Below are 16,727 nucleotides of genomic sequence, written 5' to 3'. Positions count from 1 at the left end.
TTTACCTCATGGCTTGTGATACAGTGGGGCTTACTTTGTATAACTATCACTGAGGGAGCATATTTCAAATAATTGTTGCACAATCTCCGTTGGAATCTAATTTGCAATTGTAATAATTTCCTTTCAATCCTTCCTCTAAGAGCCGTCCTCAGCCAGGACTGCACCATGGGAATAATGCTGCCACTCAAACAGAGCAAGTAGTGAGCACAGCACAGCCTCAGAGGCCTGGACAGACACAGCCCTGCTGCAGTCCCAGAAGCTGCTCAGCGACCAAGGCTTCAGGGAATGAGTTATTCAAGAACCCCCATCTAATACTAGATAAAATAAAAAAAGAAAGACATGCCTTCATTTTTCATCAAAATGACACTAAATATTGCCCAGTCCTTACTCATCACCAAGCAGCACATGAGGTTTAACCTTTGAAGACTGCTTTAGGTGTCATTTTTAGGAGGCCAGGAGTATACAGACAAACCCACTGTCTACCAGTAAAAAGGTTGTTTCAATAGTGTAACAGCTGAACTGGGAACTGAAAGGCACACACACATAAATGTGGGGAAGTAATAACTGTAATAAGCAGCATAGGTGTGCTAGTAGAACAGACAAATAAATAACTGAGGAGACAAGCAGTGAAGCTGGATCCATCATGCTGGGAAAGCAAAGAGCACGTGTCCCACAGCAAGGCCACCAAGGGCAGTCGTGTGGGGGACCAGCCCCACCTTCAGCACCTTTCTCCTCTCTCCTAGTGAGCAGACTTGGAAAGCAAAGCTCCAGGTAGAACACCACACACCATGCTGGAGCACATTTCCAGGACTTCCTGTCCTTGACTTGTCACAAATAGGAATGTGCTTGCTACAAGTACAAGAAACAGCACAATTCAACTCCTCTTAAAGCCAAGGCTACAGTAGTATTGTCGGCGCAAATAAACAGCACTCTAAATATCCCCAGACAAAAAAAGAGCGCTCTTACTGGGTCATTATTTATCAACATTCTCCCTCCAAAAAGGTGGAAAGTATATCTAAATATTAACAAAGACAGAAGTGCTAGAGCTGAGCCTGGATTGGGCCCAGCTGACACACTGACACACAGACACCTTCTGCCCCAGCCGGGCTGCCTGCTCAGGGCAGAGCACATGGGCACACCAGGCAGGCAGCTCCAGGGTTTGCCAGTTCCGTGCGCGCAAACACAGCCTGGAGCACGCAAATGTGAACTCCTGGACGAGTTTTCCTAGGTATTCCGAAATAGGATACCTGCTGAGGCAGCATTCCTCTCTGTTGTTGCACCAATGAAGCCGCAGACACAAACATGAACTTCCCTCCCCTCTGGTTGGCATCGCTGGCTGTTGGAATGATGGGCATAAAGAACTACAGAGGAAGAGAACACGTTCAGCACATCCAGAAACCTTTAATGTTGCAACAGCCAGATTCACCTGGGTCCATGTGACTGGATTTTTTTCCCCCTTCAACTTCTCTTTGACATAAAAATCACATAATTGTTACTGCCCTTTCCGTTACACAGAGCTGTTGAAGAACTTCTTAGGGGAGAAGTTTTTGTTTCTATTGATTTTTTTTTTAATTTAGTGATAAAAATACTTTTATCTATAGCACTGCTGTGATGAACAATTTCAAATGCATCTTTTAAAAAAGAATCCAGGCCGAGTGACTGTTCAATGGACAGATTTCTACCTGGTTTTCAGCTCTGCAACTGAAAGGGCCGACAATGAAATTGTGAGAGGGGAAAGCATTTGTACCTGCAAATCATTCCATGGAAACCAAGTTTCCTTAACTCCCAATTATGCCACTATTACACTTCCCAGCATCCAAACTAAGCAACTATCACCCCTGTTATGTGTTGAGTTAACTCTTAGTAACAACTGCAGCTAACACCTCCCCAAAGGGCATCATTCCTGTTGAGCCACGGCCAGACAACATCAGAATAAGTATAGCTTTTTCAGCTGCATATGATCATGTACTTCTAAAATGGAAAACAGTCTGTCAGAGGCCCACAATTTGCTTTGCATTTTTACAGTGTGTAACACTGTGTTACTAGAGCACAGTTACTCCCACTGCATCTTTCTCTAGCTCATACTGCATGGTTTAAGCCCACACAGCTTTTACAGCCAGTACTTCCCTGGGCAGATTACTCATGCAATGCTGCCAAAACTTTACAAGCTGTTCTTGTGCTCGAGTACCAAGATTCACGAGATAACTATCAATGGAAAGAAAATGGGCCTGACCATTTCCTTATGCAGTGCATACATTAAGGCATGGCCACACTGCAAGAGAGTGCAAGAAAAGCAGCCATTTGGACTGGCCACCCCTGACTACAACTAAAAAAAGAAGAGAAAAGGAGACAATCTGCTTAGCAACCAGTCTTTTGCTTTCAGACTCTACTAAAGCTGGAAAGTCTTCCAAATTCTAAAGCAAGTTTTATTTTCAAGAGTAGCAACAGCAACTGTTAACATGTTTGAAGCATCTGGGAATTACCATCACAGCCCGGAGCTCCAGCACCAAAGGAAGGTGTTGGTGCCGTGAGCCACGTGCCGACGCACCACATCCCACACACCCTGGGAGCTGAGGCAAGGCAGCTTCCAGCATCACACACAGGGGATGACACACTCCCAGGCTGTGCTGGGCTGGAGCTGGGCAGGCTTTTGGGATTTTGGGATGCCAGGGGAGGGATACAGACAGGAACGGCCTGGGAAACAAAACAGCATGTTAGGATAGATGGGGCAGAGCAAGGAACAAGCAGAGAGAAGCAAATACAGGCTGGCACAGCCCATGCAGTGGCCTAGGAAGGTGGATATTTTCGGTACACATTGGACACGGGAAGAACAAAGGATATTGTAATAATGATGCTCTGAAATAAACACAGGCTGAATGGGGTTTGTAGTAAGAGAGATGGAAGGACAGGAAATGCTGCATCTTGGAGACCCAGCAAGATTAACAGCCTGAATGCAATATCTAGAACAGGGTCAGAGTAGAAAATGGCCACTCTTGTTACAGGGCTGAGGAACAGCCATGCTGGCAATGATATCCTTAGCGACTGAGAGAAGAGGTGTTTGGGCTCCTAAAATTATTTGGATACTTTTTGGTTTTGTGGTATCCTGTGTTTGAGCTGAAAATTTGACAGTCATGGATGACATAGAATAACAAGGAATAGTCATTTGGGCACTATGTGGGCTGGAACAGACAAATAAGGGAGAAACAGAGTCAGAGAAATACTCCTTGAAAAGTCAAGGAAAGAAGAGAGGGAACAGGCATAGGTAGAGCTGTGGGACCTGAAACAGGTGAGGTCAGAGGAAGCTGCAATGAAGCCAGGAAAGCAGATAAAGTGGATGAGAAGGGGATGAATAACAGTACAAGGTGAGTGACAAGGTGAATATGGTAACACGGAGTAGAGGAAGATGCCTAATGTACAGAGCTGAAAAGACACTAACAGATAATCCCTGTAAGAGTTTCTACAAGAGGTGGCTGGAGATGGGAGGGGGAACAGGGTCAAGCTTTATTTTTTTGGTTGTTTCTAGAGCACAAGTCCCCTTTCGTTCTGACTATGCAGGTGTTTACAAGAAAGCAATGTAGTCTTGGGCTGTCTCAGATATTCTGTTGAGCCCACACATTATAAAATGACAAGTACAGCATTCCCTTACCTGTCATCTTTAAAATAATGCATTTAGTTGCAGAGCAGTGTTCTGACCCTTCTCTTACTGCTCAGCATCCTCACCTCTTAGAGAATATACCAGTCTTCTGGAGGCAGAAAACTGCTTACAAGTGACAGGTCTCTAAAGTTCTTCCAAGCTCCCCTTGTATGTTAATTTGGTAATGTTAATTTGGGAGTCCTCCTTCATTGCCTTCTGATGTAACTAAAGGAGCCACAGAAGGGCTGGAGAGAAGAATAAGCTCCATGGATGAGAACACGTTCCATGAGAATGAGAAAAGCCGTAAGAGGATAAATGACACACATAAGCTGTGTATAAGAACCAGGCTAGGCTTTCCTATGTCCTACATGATAAAAAAGTGGGACAGAAATTTTAATTGGTCAGGCAACCTTCTGAGGTGACATTTTCCCTGACACCCCTGTTTTAGCCAGCAGGCCGAAAAAATGCAGCAGAACAATACACCCTGAAGATCAAACCGTGATGGGCTGTTCTCCAAAAGCTGCCCCAAGAAATTAGTAAGAATCTAAGATACAGCTCAGAAACAAACTTGGTAAGTGGTTGTCAAGACTATCAGGAAGGCGAGGATGGGCTATCAAGCCCCAGCAGTTAAATGAACCAGGTGCCCCCCTGCTTTACTAGAAAAGCATCTGTTAGGGGCAGAGGAATGTGAATAAAACAGGACATTCAGTCTGTATTGGATAGCTCACACACCCTGCTTTCATTTCATAAAACCTGTTGACATGAAGAGTTGCCAGCAGCGAGTCAGTGGAACAGCCAGAAACAGGATCTTCTCTAAAGATCATAGATAACATCAGCTGGAAGTAGGACTGAAAAAATAACCCCCGCACCACCTTTCTAGGTCACCGTTCCCCGTAATCCAAAACCTCAAGGAAGAAGCTGAACTCGATGTTCGGCTGCTGCACAGCAGCACAGCTCTGCTGCAGTCCCCTGAGGCGCCGGTGGCAGCCTGACAAGCCCTGGCACAGGAGGTGTGAGGGGCTGCCCCATGGCTGGGGATAAAGGCTGGGGATAAAGGCTGCTCTGCTCACTGCCCGCGGAGAGCGCGTGTTCCCAGTGCGAGGAACGGGGCCAACGCGGGGAACATTTCCTCACTTCGCTGCAAGGAGAGGCTACGAGGGACCCGACTGAACAGGGGCTCTCCCAGGGCACCCAGCAAGGGCTGGCCCCCAGTGCCCCAGAGGGAGGGGGAACCCTCCCACGAGCCTCAGGAGGAGCGGGGCTGGCACTTGAGCAGCTTGGTTACTCTTGTTGATCTTTCTGCTTTCATCAGCTCGGCAATATAAAACTGCAAGAAATATGCCAGTGCCTTCACTCCATTAAACCATGGCCAAACTTTTTGCTAACTCAGCCCCCAGCTTACCAAGTATAGGACAAGGGGCCTCGGTCATGGGACGGGAAGGGGAAGATCTCCTGAGGGATTCACAGTGCCCTTTGAACAATCAAGAGTCAGGAGGGATTTTATTCTTCCACCATTGGGATCACTTGTCTTTAAAGAATTAGGAAAATTCTTTGCAGAGAAAAGCTGCTCCAAATCAGGGTTTGGAGAGGAGAACAAATCAAGAAATGTTCTGATATCAAAAGCATGCTGAGAGGAACCTGAGACACAAATATGGTATAAAATGAGAGATACTCACTTCCCTGTCCCTGTGCAAACACTTGAGCCTGGAATAACCTCTGCAATAACCTCTACACTACCCAGCATTCCTGCTCTCTCACATTCCTTCTTTATCCCCTTCTTTCAGTAAATCTTTGTCCTCCAATATCCATTTGGTTATTGTGCTGTTATCCATCCCAGGTGTTTCTTGAACTGGTAACTGGGGCATGGATATCCCCAAACCTATTTTTAAAATAAAGACATCAGCAGAGCAAATTGTAACTGCAAGATTCTGCAAAACAGACTTGTCTTTGCACACCATCAGGCTCCCATTTCAAGCAGTGGTGACAGCAGTTTAATACACTTCTGAATTAAAATCTTTGTAGGGGTGCAAATATCACAATGCTTCTAATGTTCTTCCTCCCATAAAACAGCAGTGGAGAGTTAGGTACCAAACCAAGAATCCCTGAAAGCCAAACAAGGAGCTCCTGAGGACACGGTAAGTTCCTTCTTTGTATCAGAGACAGGGCAGGTTTGAAAGGTGTCCTTTACACATGGATGGTGAAATCACTCCCTTCACCTGCACATTTCCTTGGCTTCATTGCACAGACCCTGATTAGGGGCATGTCAGAGCCTTCAGCAGGCAGGACCACGAGAACCTTGAAGGGTTAGTGCCTACCTTGCCCCATGCAAGGATTTGAAGATCTCAGTGGTGCTGTGGTAAATGGCCCTCGTGCTAAAAGTGGCAGGCAGGAAACCAAGACCTTCTGCAACATAGCCCTTATCCCTACAGGGCACAATGCCACTGCTACAGGTTAAAGGAGCTCTTTTAATGGGATGCCAAAGTGTTTATCTTCACGACAAAGAGACCTCTTGTAAACACATCATGTTTTCTTTAACTGGTGGGGAGCATCAGACAGAATTCTGGGAACCCATGAACTCACTGGATAAAATAGAGACAGTCTTTGAGGTGATTTGGCACAAGTAATTTCAGGAGTTAAAACATTCTTGGATCATTTTTTCTCCAAAGGGAGTACTATTTGTGGAGCCAAGCCCCTCTGCACACCCCAGTAACTGGGAACACATTTAATGCCGACAAACAACAGACATTTTATTGAGTCCCCTAATACTCACTAGGTATCATTTACAAGTGTTAACAGAAGCTGTTAGTCTTTACAATATAACAGCTGGCAGGGCTGATGTAAGGACTCCAAAGCCATCATGCTGTCTCCAGTTATCTCCTTTGAGTGACGTATTTTGGTCTGATTTACAGCCAGGGATGAAAGTTTGGGCAGTACCTGCCCCTCTTCAAACATGTCTGTGTGCATGTGGGGCCACACCCGTGCCCACAAAGAGCTGAAAGCCAGAGGCTACCTCTCCTGTTCTGCTGCTCCAGCTTGGCTGCTGGAAGGAGGAGTTAGATTCCCTGAGAGACTGAGCCCATAACCCACTCATCCCCTTACACACCTACAGCGCTGTCACACCTCGGCCTATTGGGTTGGGAGTTAGAATTGTGACAGCCCCCATGTATTATTCTTATCCCAAAAACTAAGCTAAGCCTGAAGGTTTTTTATTTGTTCCTAATGAGTATCAGATTAATTGGGGTGTTTAGAGAACGCATGGTCCAGCAAAAGAAAATATATTTTATAGAAATGCTTCTATGTGGATTGAACTCCTGGTGGAGTGTATGCTACAGGCCATAGCATCCATGGTAAGGGAGCTACCTGCCCTCACCTCCCACAGTTGGGAACGAGCATTTGGATGGAAAAGGACTCACTGCATGACTGCAAGTGTGAAAGCATATCCCATTTCTCCCAGCTTTCCAAAAAATCCCAACATCCACTCACAAGATAGCCTTTCTTCAGTGCTGAGTGAGCTACACTGGCTTCCATCACGCTCTCTGCATCTTCAGCCTGCTGAGGGAGGATCCCTTGCTCAGGGGATGCCCAAGTCCCAGTGCTAAGGAGGATGTGAGAAAGTGGCTCAGAGCAGCCCCAGCTGGCCATGGTAGAAAGCAGAAATATGGCTCTGGAAACCCCTGGGACCACTTAGCTACTGATCCCGATGTTTGATGAGACATAATTGCCGTAGAGTATTTCAATATACTGATTTGCTTTAAATCCATTGCAAAAAGGCCTCTGAAACAACCTTAAAAGTCTGCAGACCACAAAACTCTAAAAATGAAACCCATCAGGCAGTAAACGAAGTTACAATTCTGACTCCATACTCTGAACACTCACATTTAAGCCCTACAAAAAGTTACACAAGCACTTGGGACCAAAAACTAGGATCCAGTAAAGATTTATGTCCACAGGGGAACATTATTTCTTGTCCTTGACAGCACTGAGCTTTGTACCGTATTCTGCAAATAAATCATATCTGCTGCTTCTGGACCACAGCTGTCAGCCTTGGCTGCAGGAATACATGGGACACAAAAGCAGGAATTAAGCCCTCCAGAAGGAAAAGAAAACCCCAATGGATGCTGGCAGGTGTCTGTTAACTGGTTTCTGTTTGCTTTAGCTTCAGATGGGAGAGCAATACACTCATGTTAAGGTACAAAAGTGATAATAAATGTCTTCTCCCAGTTTACACAAGAATGTTATATATCACTTCCATATGATCAATAATTCTAATTCTGTTTTCAGTCTGGAAATCCATTGTGACCACAGCTTTTGCAATCTCTTCTGTACTCTTTTAAAGAAAAGGAATGACAATGTCTTGTGGCACTATTTTAAAATGTTTGTGTCTTTTGAAATTTGCCCTCATATAGTACACAAGAGATTTCTGTTAATTAGAATGAAGATAAATGAAGTGAAAAAGGCTATGAAGGATATTATTCATGTTTAACAAAATTAAAATCAGTTGTTCTGATTTCATCTGTATTAACATTTTATGAGTTTTGAGGTTTGATTTGGTTTTGCTGTTGTGTTTGGTTTTTTTGTTTGGTGGGTTTTTTTTAAAACCCCCAACAGTTCATAAGTCTGTCTTGTTTAAAATTGACTGGTCTGGGAGGAGCACTGGGTGAGCCCAGCACAGGATCAAAGAGCTTAGCACAACAGTAATGTTTCAGAGACTCAGTAATATGGAGAGAGTACTTCTACAGTGTCTGTTGCCCTGGGTATGTGGCAGATGTATTGTTTGTGCCACTTCGAACATTTTTCTGGATAATTACTTTGTTAAATCAGAAACATATATGTTGGAACCAATTAGCTTAATTGCATCTTGTCAGCAACCACGGGTTAGCTCAAACATCTGTAAGACACTACGATATTGCCCCTTTAAAACACAAGGCAACAGTGGTTACGTGTCTTAGATAAAACCCTGGCCTGCTGAAGCCAGTGAATTGTGCATTTCCTCAGGAACGAGACTTCACATACCAAATTCCAAACTTATCAGCCATAGAGCCACAAGAGATAAGGAAAAAAGTGGGAGTCTTGCTGTTATTTTCCGAACACTTAGTGCTTTGCTTTCACAAGATGGGCACAGTGCTGCTCACAGAGGGCTGCAAGGGACATGCTGAATTGCAATAGCATTTCTTGCAAAGCACGGAGCCGTACGGGCCCTTCTCGGAGCAGGACACAACAAACCCTCAGGACACAGCAGGTATTACCAAGCAAAGCTTGGTCTAAGCTTCTTCACCTGGGCCAATTACTTATAGGGGAAAACTAGACATCTTGTCATGACCATCACTCCAGGGCCAGGCACACAGGCTTTTTATATGCCTAACCCATCACGTTCTCAAATTCAGACTACATATAACACATTTAATGAAGCTTGAAGCTGTAGGTATGTATAGTGTCCTATACATAACATTTATGGAGAACTGGAAGGACAGAATCACAATGTATTTGCAGTACAGATTTTTCTCTTACTGCATTTTCACCCAGTGATAACCCTGGAAGCAATAAAATACAAGGATAGGGTCTCTATCTGGAGCAAACACAAAGTAAACTCTACTGAGTACAATCTAAACACAAATTCTCTTTTTCTGAGCATCAAGAAAGCATTTGAAAGAATGTCAAACAGATGCCCCAAGAAAATTACTTCCCCAACCTCTTTTCTCATCCCAAACCCTTATTATTACTTTTTGATTGATTTTTCTTGGCTCTTACACACTCTCATGCTGCTCTTCTTAGGTGGGCTCTATACAACCTTCCCAGCTTTCTTTTATCCCTCCAGTGTTCTTGCCAATAAATTATTCTAGTTTTATGAAAGGTTTCTTCTTTTATTTCATAATCATTTTCTCTTGATCCAAAATGAACTAAAACTCAGTGGTTGGGTGTTTTGTTCTTTAATGCAACACTTGGTCTGCCAACTGCCTTAAAAATGTATTTCAGCCTTCTCTATTTATTTGAAAGCTGTTTCTTCCAAGAAGGCTAAGAATAATGTGGTTACCATAGTTTCCTTATCCACAACCAATAAAATGCAACTTGGAATACAGTAAAACAAAGCTGAGACTACTCACAAAATGTGACTGAATGAGTCAATACTGAAATCTTCACCCTACATCACTCCTAGCACTATGGAAAATACTCAAGACTAATCAATAGCCAGCTTTTGGTCCAGCAGGGAAGATGAGGATAAGCCTGTCCAACTACCAGCTATTTGAGATATTTCAATTCCAACACTTAAGATATCTGTTGTTGTAGAATTCCCATCTCACAGATTCAGTATTTCACTGCAGAGGTTTTGTACTTTCTGTAATCTCCTGTTCTGGGAAGTGATTGTGTAGGCAGTGCTTTGCTAAGGCTCACTGGAACCAAGTGATGGATTAATTACCCGTAGGAACCAGTCGACAAAGTAAATAATGTACTGTTTGTTCTTACAGTTTTGTTGGCTCCTGAACAGGCAAGATTCTAGGGAACAAGCCAAAAATAATCTTTTTTCTTTCAATTCAACTGGCCAACAAAACCCCACATATGCTTCATGGATTTTACAAATTACACCTGCTTTGGACACATCCGTTTACTTTCTTGATTACAAGTGATGGAATTTTACTCTAATAAAATGAACTTTTAAGAAATGAAAGAAAAGCAATTGTTCTCAATAATAATGAATAAAGAAAGAGAAAACCACCACATGCCTGATGGTGAGACCTGCTTATAAGTTTATTTTTTTCCTGATTTTAAAGACTTGTAAAGATTTCCTTTAAAAAAGTAAAATATTTAACCTTTTCTTAAGAAAAGAAAAGAAAAGAAAAGAAAAGAAAAGAGAAAAGAAAAGAAAAGAGAAAAGAAAAGAGAAAAGAAAAGAGAAAAGAAAAGAGAAAAGAAAAGAGAAAAGAAAAGAGAAAAGAAAAGAAAAAAGAAAAGAGAAAAGAAAAGAAAAAAGAAAAGAAAAGAAAAGAAAAGAAAAGAAAAGAAAAGAAAAAAGAAAAGAAAAGAAAAGAAAAGAAAAGAAAAGAAAAGAAAAGAAAAGAAAAGAAAAGAAAAGAAAAGAAAAGAAAAGAAAAGAAAAGATACAGAGGATATTCTATTTGATGAGTCCGAGTAAGAAGACTTACCAAGGCAAGCACCTGAGTGGGAGGGAAGCAGAATCCTCCTCCCACAGACTCAGTGCAAGCTTTGGGACTGACTCCTGTGGTGCCTGGGACTCTCATAAACACACCAGGTAAACGTGGAAGAACACGAGATTTTCTGGTGTTCTGCTCATGTTTTCTTGCCAGTGACAACAGCCCAAGACAGACGAGTTTAAATTAAAAAGCTCTGACCATGGTTTGATAACCCCTGGATGTAAGCGATAGGGGAAGAAAATAAAGCCACTCCCTTCCTTACCCCAGGCACCCAGGGCTGTAGGTAGGGATTCTGAGCAGTGGGAGCAGGAGAACTGCTGGAAGAGCATTTGCTTTTGTTGCTTTTGAAGAAAAGCTGTTATCATCACTGTGCAGTTTTTTGGAGCTTTTTCAGACCCCAGAAGCACCATGACTGGGTGTATCAAACACACACTGAGAGCCACGTAGCTTCAATTATAGCTTTGCCACAGGAATATATAATACTTCTTTTATCCCTGCCTTCTCATCTTGTGAAGGCCATGTACAGGTAAGAGAGTATAGGAAAGAGAGAAAGAAGGTGTAGGAGTTCAGGAGATCACTCATGTGGTGAACATGTTCCACTCTTTCAGTGCAAGTTCACCTCACAGAAAAAGCATTTTGTGTGTAGCAGGATGCCAGCTCTAATGCACAAAAAAAAAATAGTACTTTTACAGGAAAACCATCTTAGATCTGTTAGCATGTTGCTCGTTGCATCACTTAAACCAAGTAGTACCTTTTTAAACTGCTGATGTCAACTTAATCAGGGTCAGTACTATAAAAGAAAATAGCTAAAAACAGTGACTGAAAACACAGGTCTTTCACATCCCTAGAGTGAGTTTACTGGGGAACAGGAAGAAACAGTGAAGACCAAGCCTGTATTAAACTTTGCACCCTTCTTACCTATGAATAAAGAAATAGGTAGACCGGAGATTTTTTCAACATTTCTGTTATGCCTTCGGTACAACACACTCCAAGTCTGAACAGCCTGGCCAGGCTGCTCATTAACGTTTTTAAACTTCTCAACCAAAAACACCCAAGAGGAGAGTCACCTGCTCAGGACCTGTAGCTCTGCATTGCCTTAGGGACAGCACCCTGATGGAAGGCCCAGCCCCTGCTGTCACCCAGCTGTAAATGGTGCCCACAGTAAATGATGTTTGAAGCCCCATCCACTGTGCCATGATCAGTTTGGCTGTGGTTACAGGAACCACCAGCATCCATCCCTGTGCTGTGAGAGACACAGAGCAGCACATACCTCGTTTATGGCCAGCTGCTCCCCGCCTCCCCCGGGGTGGCCGTAGCGATGGTTGGAGCTCCGGAAGTCCTCGTACAGATCCTCCTCGCTTCCCACATCGTCTGTCAGGGCTGCCTTGTCCAGTGCTCCATCAGCAATCACTGCAACAACACAATGAACACATTGGTACAGCCCACAGGAGCCTCTGCAGCACTGCACCAGGACAGGAGCTCACTGGGGCAAGGGGCTCCATAACACAGCATAAAGGAGAAAAAGACAAGGAAACCACATAGGCAATTTTGGGTCAGAATTCCAGCCTCATGCTTGCCTGTTTTCAGAGAATTTTTCTCTGAAAATAGCCCCTAAATGTTTGTGTCCTTTTTTAGACTGGAAAACATGATTTAAAACAATTCAACAACTGCTGCACGTTGCAAAGAAAAGATCAAGCAAGAATAAGAAAACGAGGTCTGAAAAAAGGCATAGGGCAATGATGGCGCAAATGTGATTTTATTAGGACCTTGCTGTGTTGACAGGAAACTGGACTAGGTAACAAGCAGCTCATGTCCGCCACTTCATACCTTGAGGATTATGATTTACAAATCCTATCAGGCCAAAGGAAGTCTCAGCCTTTGGGAAAAACATTCACCTTCCTCTTTGTGCACACACTTATTGCAAACCCTTTTTGTTGCCTAAAAGGGTGTTTGCTCCAGAATTATCCATCATTACCACAGGAAGGCCATTCTGCTCAGCACAGCCCCAAACAAGCTACAGATAATGGAGGGTTCACAGTCTGCAGCTAGAACAAACACTGAAGTCTCAAGATATAAGCCTGAGAGAAGTATCAATGTGGCATTTATACTCCTTGCACAGAAGAAAGTGTCACTTCATCTGTTTCATGGGCAGGACTGTTTTCCTAAAGTCTCCTCGAGGTATTAGCAAAGACCCTTCAGTGGCATGTAGTGTCGCTCATCCCATCCCTGGACTGGTTACTGAACATTAACTTTCTGTTCTCAAATCTGTGAAAAATGGCAGTGATTAAAGAAAACACTTGCTGACATATTCATGTGGATTAGCAACTGCTAGAGCAACAGTTTCCATGACAAAGCAGTGGGCTTTATGAAGATTTCAATGCATGAAGCAAGTACCTACACAAAGCTGATGCAGAGAACAGCTGATGTAACTGGTAATTTTAGTTCAATGGACTTGACATGGAAACAGGAGTAGAACTGAATGAAGAGAAAACACAGACATTACTATCAGCACTCCTGGCAACAAGCTTGGCTGTGCAAGTTACATGATGTTACACTCCAAATTTTTGCAGAACAGGTGAAAAAAACCTTTTGAGCTTGACCTTGTAGAGCTTTAATAGGAAGCAACTCACGAACCTGGTCTTGAGTCCTCATTTCCCTTAATAATGCAAGTGCATCTTATGCACCTAACTGTGCCAAGGGGTCAAGAAAAGTCCCTAACATTTCATTAGCTTACTATTACCTGAAACCAAAGCTGCACCACATTAGCACTGAATAAAGTTCTGGCAGAGGTTACAGCCAGACCTGCAAACTTGTCCATCAACACTTTCAGTACACAGGATGGTTTGTTAAGGCTGCACCACCTGATCACTTCTATTAACAGTGAGGGTAAATTCAGTGTAGCAGCTATCAGTTCAATGCAGTAACCCGACATCAAAATGACAAGTATGAGCTATTTTTAAACTAAATACTTGCTTGTTTATGCTTTGAATTCGATAAATAGGCACAACACAGTAAAGATTGTCTGAAGTTGAACTCCACTTGGTATTGATGGCAATTCAGGACACAGAGGTGCATATGAGCTTATGATTAAAGCAGAATTTTCTGTGCAAGTACAGAACTACCCAACCATTCAACTTTAAGTGACATTTCACAAAAAAATCAAGCATTCCCCTAGCTTTGCCCTGACACATCACATCGTTCATTATACAGAAGTTCTGTACTGAATATGTGCCAGTAGTATAGATTGCATATAAAGCAATTCTGGGGCTAAGACCTAGTCCATTAATATAAAACTCAAAACCACCTCGAATAATACTGATATTATAATTTCCTGCAGAGTTACCATGGTTAGAACTTCTAAAACTACATTTAAGGGTATTAAAGGTATCACTTTTTGCTCATACACTGTCTGAAAAACCGTGGTCTGATAGTAATGAACAACTTCCAGTGTGTTAGTGCAGCACAGAAACAAATTAGAAATGTTTTTCAAGAACAAATAAAAATAAATCATTTATAAGAAGCAAGTCAGCAGTCACTTAATTCAAAACTCTTTGCTGCCCTCTGATCTCATTCTTTTCCCTTATTTTACACATGGCTTCATTGCTTTTCCCTTATGCATCTTCTGCTATTTTCACTGCTAAAAGTAACCTTCAACTTGAAAAATGTTCATTGACATCTTTAAAGCTTTTGTTTTTTGTCCCCACACTTTCCTATTTGTTCTTTGATCTGTGTTTAGATGAAAATCAAAAGCTCCAGGGAGGTATTTATCTGTGTTACTTAAAATGCTCTATACCTCTGCTAAGTGCCTTGAAAGCCGTGCTTGCTTTTACTAGAGATCTGTTTTTCCTCTCTGATCTTACCAAGCTCATCAATTCTCTGCTGTCTCAAGACCTCCTACTGCATTTGGGATTAGTTTTTCTGGTAAAAAAGGTCCTGATCGACATATTGCACCAAAACTACACTTCATAAGCACAAGAAAGTTCTCAATCCTTGAGGAAGAATGGCCCAAGATAGCCATTACACATTTTCCCAAACTAATGCTGCAGGGAAGAATTAAATTAACGAAAAATAAGAATTTGCTCTGAAGCAGGTTAGATGAAAGACGTGACCACAAATAAATAAAATAGTAGTCTGGAATGGTGACCCAATGCACTAGAAAACCATCAAGGACAGAGGAAAATGAAGGCTTTTAGTGTAGGAACTGACTTAACATGCAAAGCATAAACTAGGTCAAGTAGAAAAGAAGCAAGCACCATACAAAAATCTTAAAAGACAAGTTAGCAGAGATTGCTGAAACAGTCTATCAGCCTCCTCAACAGCACAGCACTGGGTGGACAGGCCACTATTAAACTGCACAGTAGCTAATTCAGATGCTTCATTCCTGCCACCTCCAAGTGCTCATCTCTGTCTAACACTGAAATCCAGTAGCACAGTCACGCCTGGCCTCTCCACGCCGCTCTGAAACACTGACCTGACCTGTCCCTCCCTGGCAGTCAGGCCACACCAAGGAACAATATTCTGTCAAGAAGTAAAGCCCAAGCATCAATTAACTCAAGCAGATTTCTTCGTATTTTATACCACTGTCCTGATAAATTTCACTAAATAGGACAACAAACCCCATACACAGGAACCGAGGGAGGGGATGTCACCAACATTTACTACTACAGCCAGTATGTGCAAGAACTAAAACTCTGCTTCATAGTGCTGCCAGCCCTAGCCCAAGCTTGGGATTTGTCATTCCAGTACAAAAGCAGATAGATAATTCTAGCAATAGCAGCTCACAAAAGAATGCCACACAAACTCTTTTTTATGCATCCATACAGATAAAGTGTCAAGAACCTGACTCCATGAAGAATTAGCTTGAGGACATGAAGCTTCAAAACTCATACAAAACATGGCACTGAAGCCAGCGACTGGCACAGGTGGTCTATGTCCAAGTGCCTGAGCAGGCAGCACTTAGGCTGCATTCAAGGACAAAAGGGAAGGGTTCTGTGCAAATCGAGTGAGGCTTGATCAAAATGTTCCAGGTTCACCCTCCTTACACCTTCCTACAGAGTTTGGAATGCAGGTATAAGCAGGCAGTAGTGGGAAGGGTCCTGGCTGGGCTCTGCTTGTGCCCCTACCTTACTGAAAGGTGATGCCAGGCAATTCTAAGGAGTACCTGTACACAGCTCCAGAGCTCTCCAGCTCACCAGAAAGCCCCTGCAGCTGTTACCAGCTCTGTGGCTTCAGAGAAGAGCACTCACTCTGTGCCCACAAGGAGAGATAAGCCATGCTGTACAACTCACTAGCACCCTGCCAGTGCCCTGCAACTGCATCCTGCTTAGAGGTAAGTTGGGATAATTGGAAGGCAGCTGCCTGTATGGTAGGATTTTCACAATCAAGCCTAGGTGACACTGGAGAACAAACCAGCTGGGCTGCACTGGGACAGCCTCGATCTTCACCACCAACAGAGATGGCATGGATGGGAAAATAGAGAGAAAAGGTTTTGTGTTGTTCATCAAACTGGTGGGAAGACAAAAGAAGTTGGAATTAGATGATCTACTGGAGGTCTCAGAAAACAAATGTTAACTGTAGTCCAGAGTTCAGTTCAGACTAGTGTCACCTAGTACAGGTCACGCAGTTCCATACGTCTGTGCTTTGCTCCTCTCTCAAAGGATGGACCTGCCTCATACATTCTAAGTGCCAGGAATTAGTGAACAAAAGTTTCTGTTAAACAATCAAACAAATAAAAAACTCAAACAAAAACCCAAACCAAAATAACCCCCCAGAAATCCGATACACCTACCACCATAAAAAAAAATAAAATTAAAGGAATATAATCCCACCCTCTCACTGGAAAATTATTCTCACAGAATAAATTTCTAGAATAGTTTCCTCAGAGGAGCTGGACACTGCAGCCCCAAATTTAGCACAGCCTCTTAACAGAGCTCTCTCAAAGTCAC

At 43.0% G+C, this 16,727-nt stretch overlaps 1 protein-coding gene across 2 annotated transcripts in view; it reads right to left on the bottom strand.

The window, feature by feature from the left end:
* Positions 1–16,727, bottom strand: part of ARHGEF4 (Rho guanine nucleotide exchange factor 4) — a 123,006-nt gene that overhangs the window by 37,563 nt on the left and 68,716 nt on the right. For both annotated transcript variants that reach the window (XM_032119238.1, XM_032119239.1), the window contains one exon: positions 12,053–12,192. In XM_032119238.1, the coding sequence (XP_031975129.1) occupies positions 12,053–12,192 (140 nt within the window). The remainder of the gene's footprint in view (positions 1–12,052; positions 12,193–16,727) is intronic.

The sequence above is a fragment of the Corvus moneduloides genome, chromosome 10 (assembly GCF_009650955.1).
Source record: "Corvus moneduloides isolate bCorMon1 chromosome 10, bCorMon1.pri, whole genome shotgun sequence".
In the NCBI taxonomy this organism is placed as follows: Eukaryota; Metazoa; Chordata; class Aves; order Passeriformes; family Corvidae; genus Corvus; species Corvus moneduloides.
The sequence above is the reverse complement of the archived record's forward strand: the minus strand, read 5'-3'. Positions and strand labels throughout refer to the sequence as shown.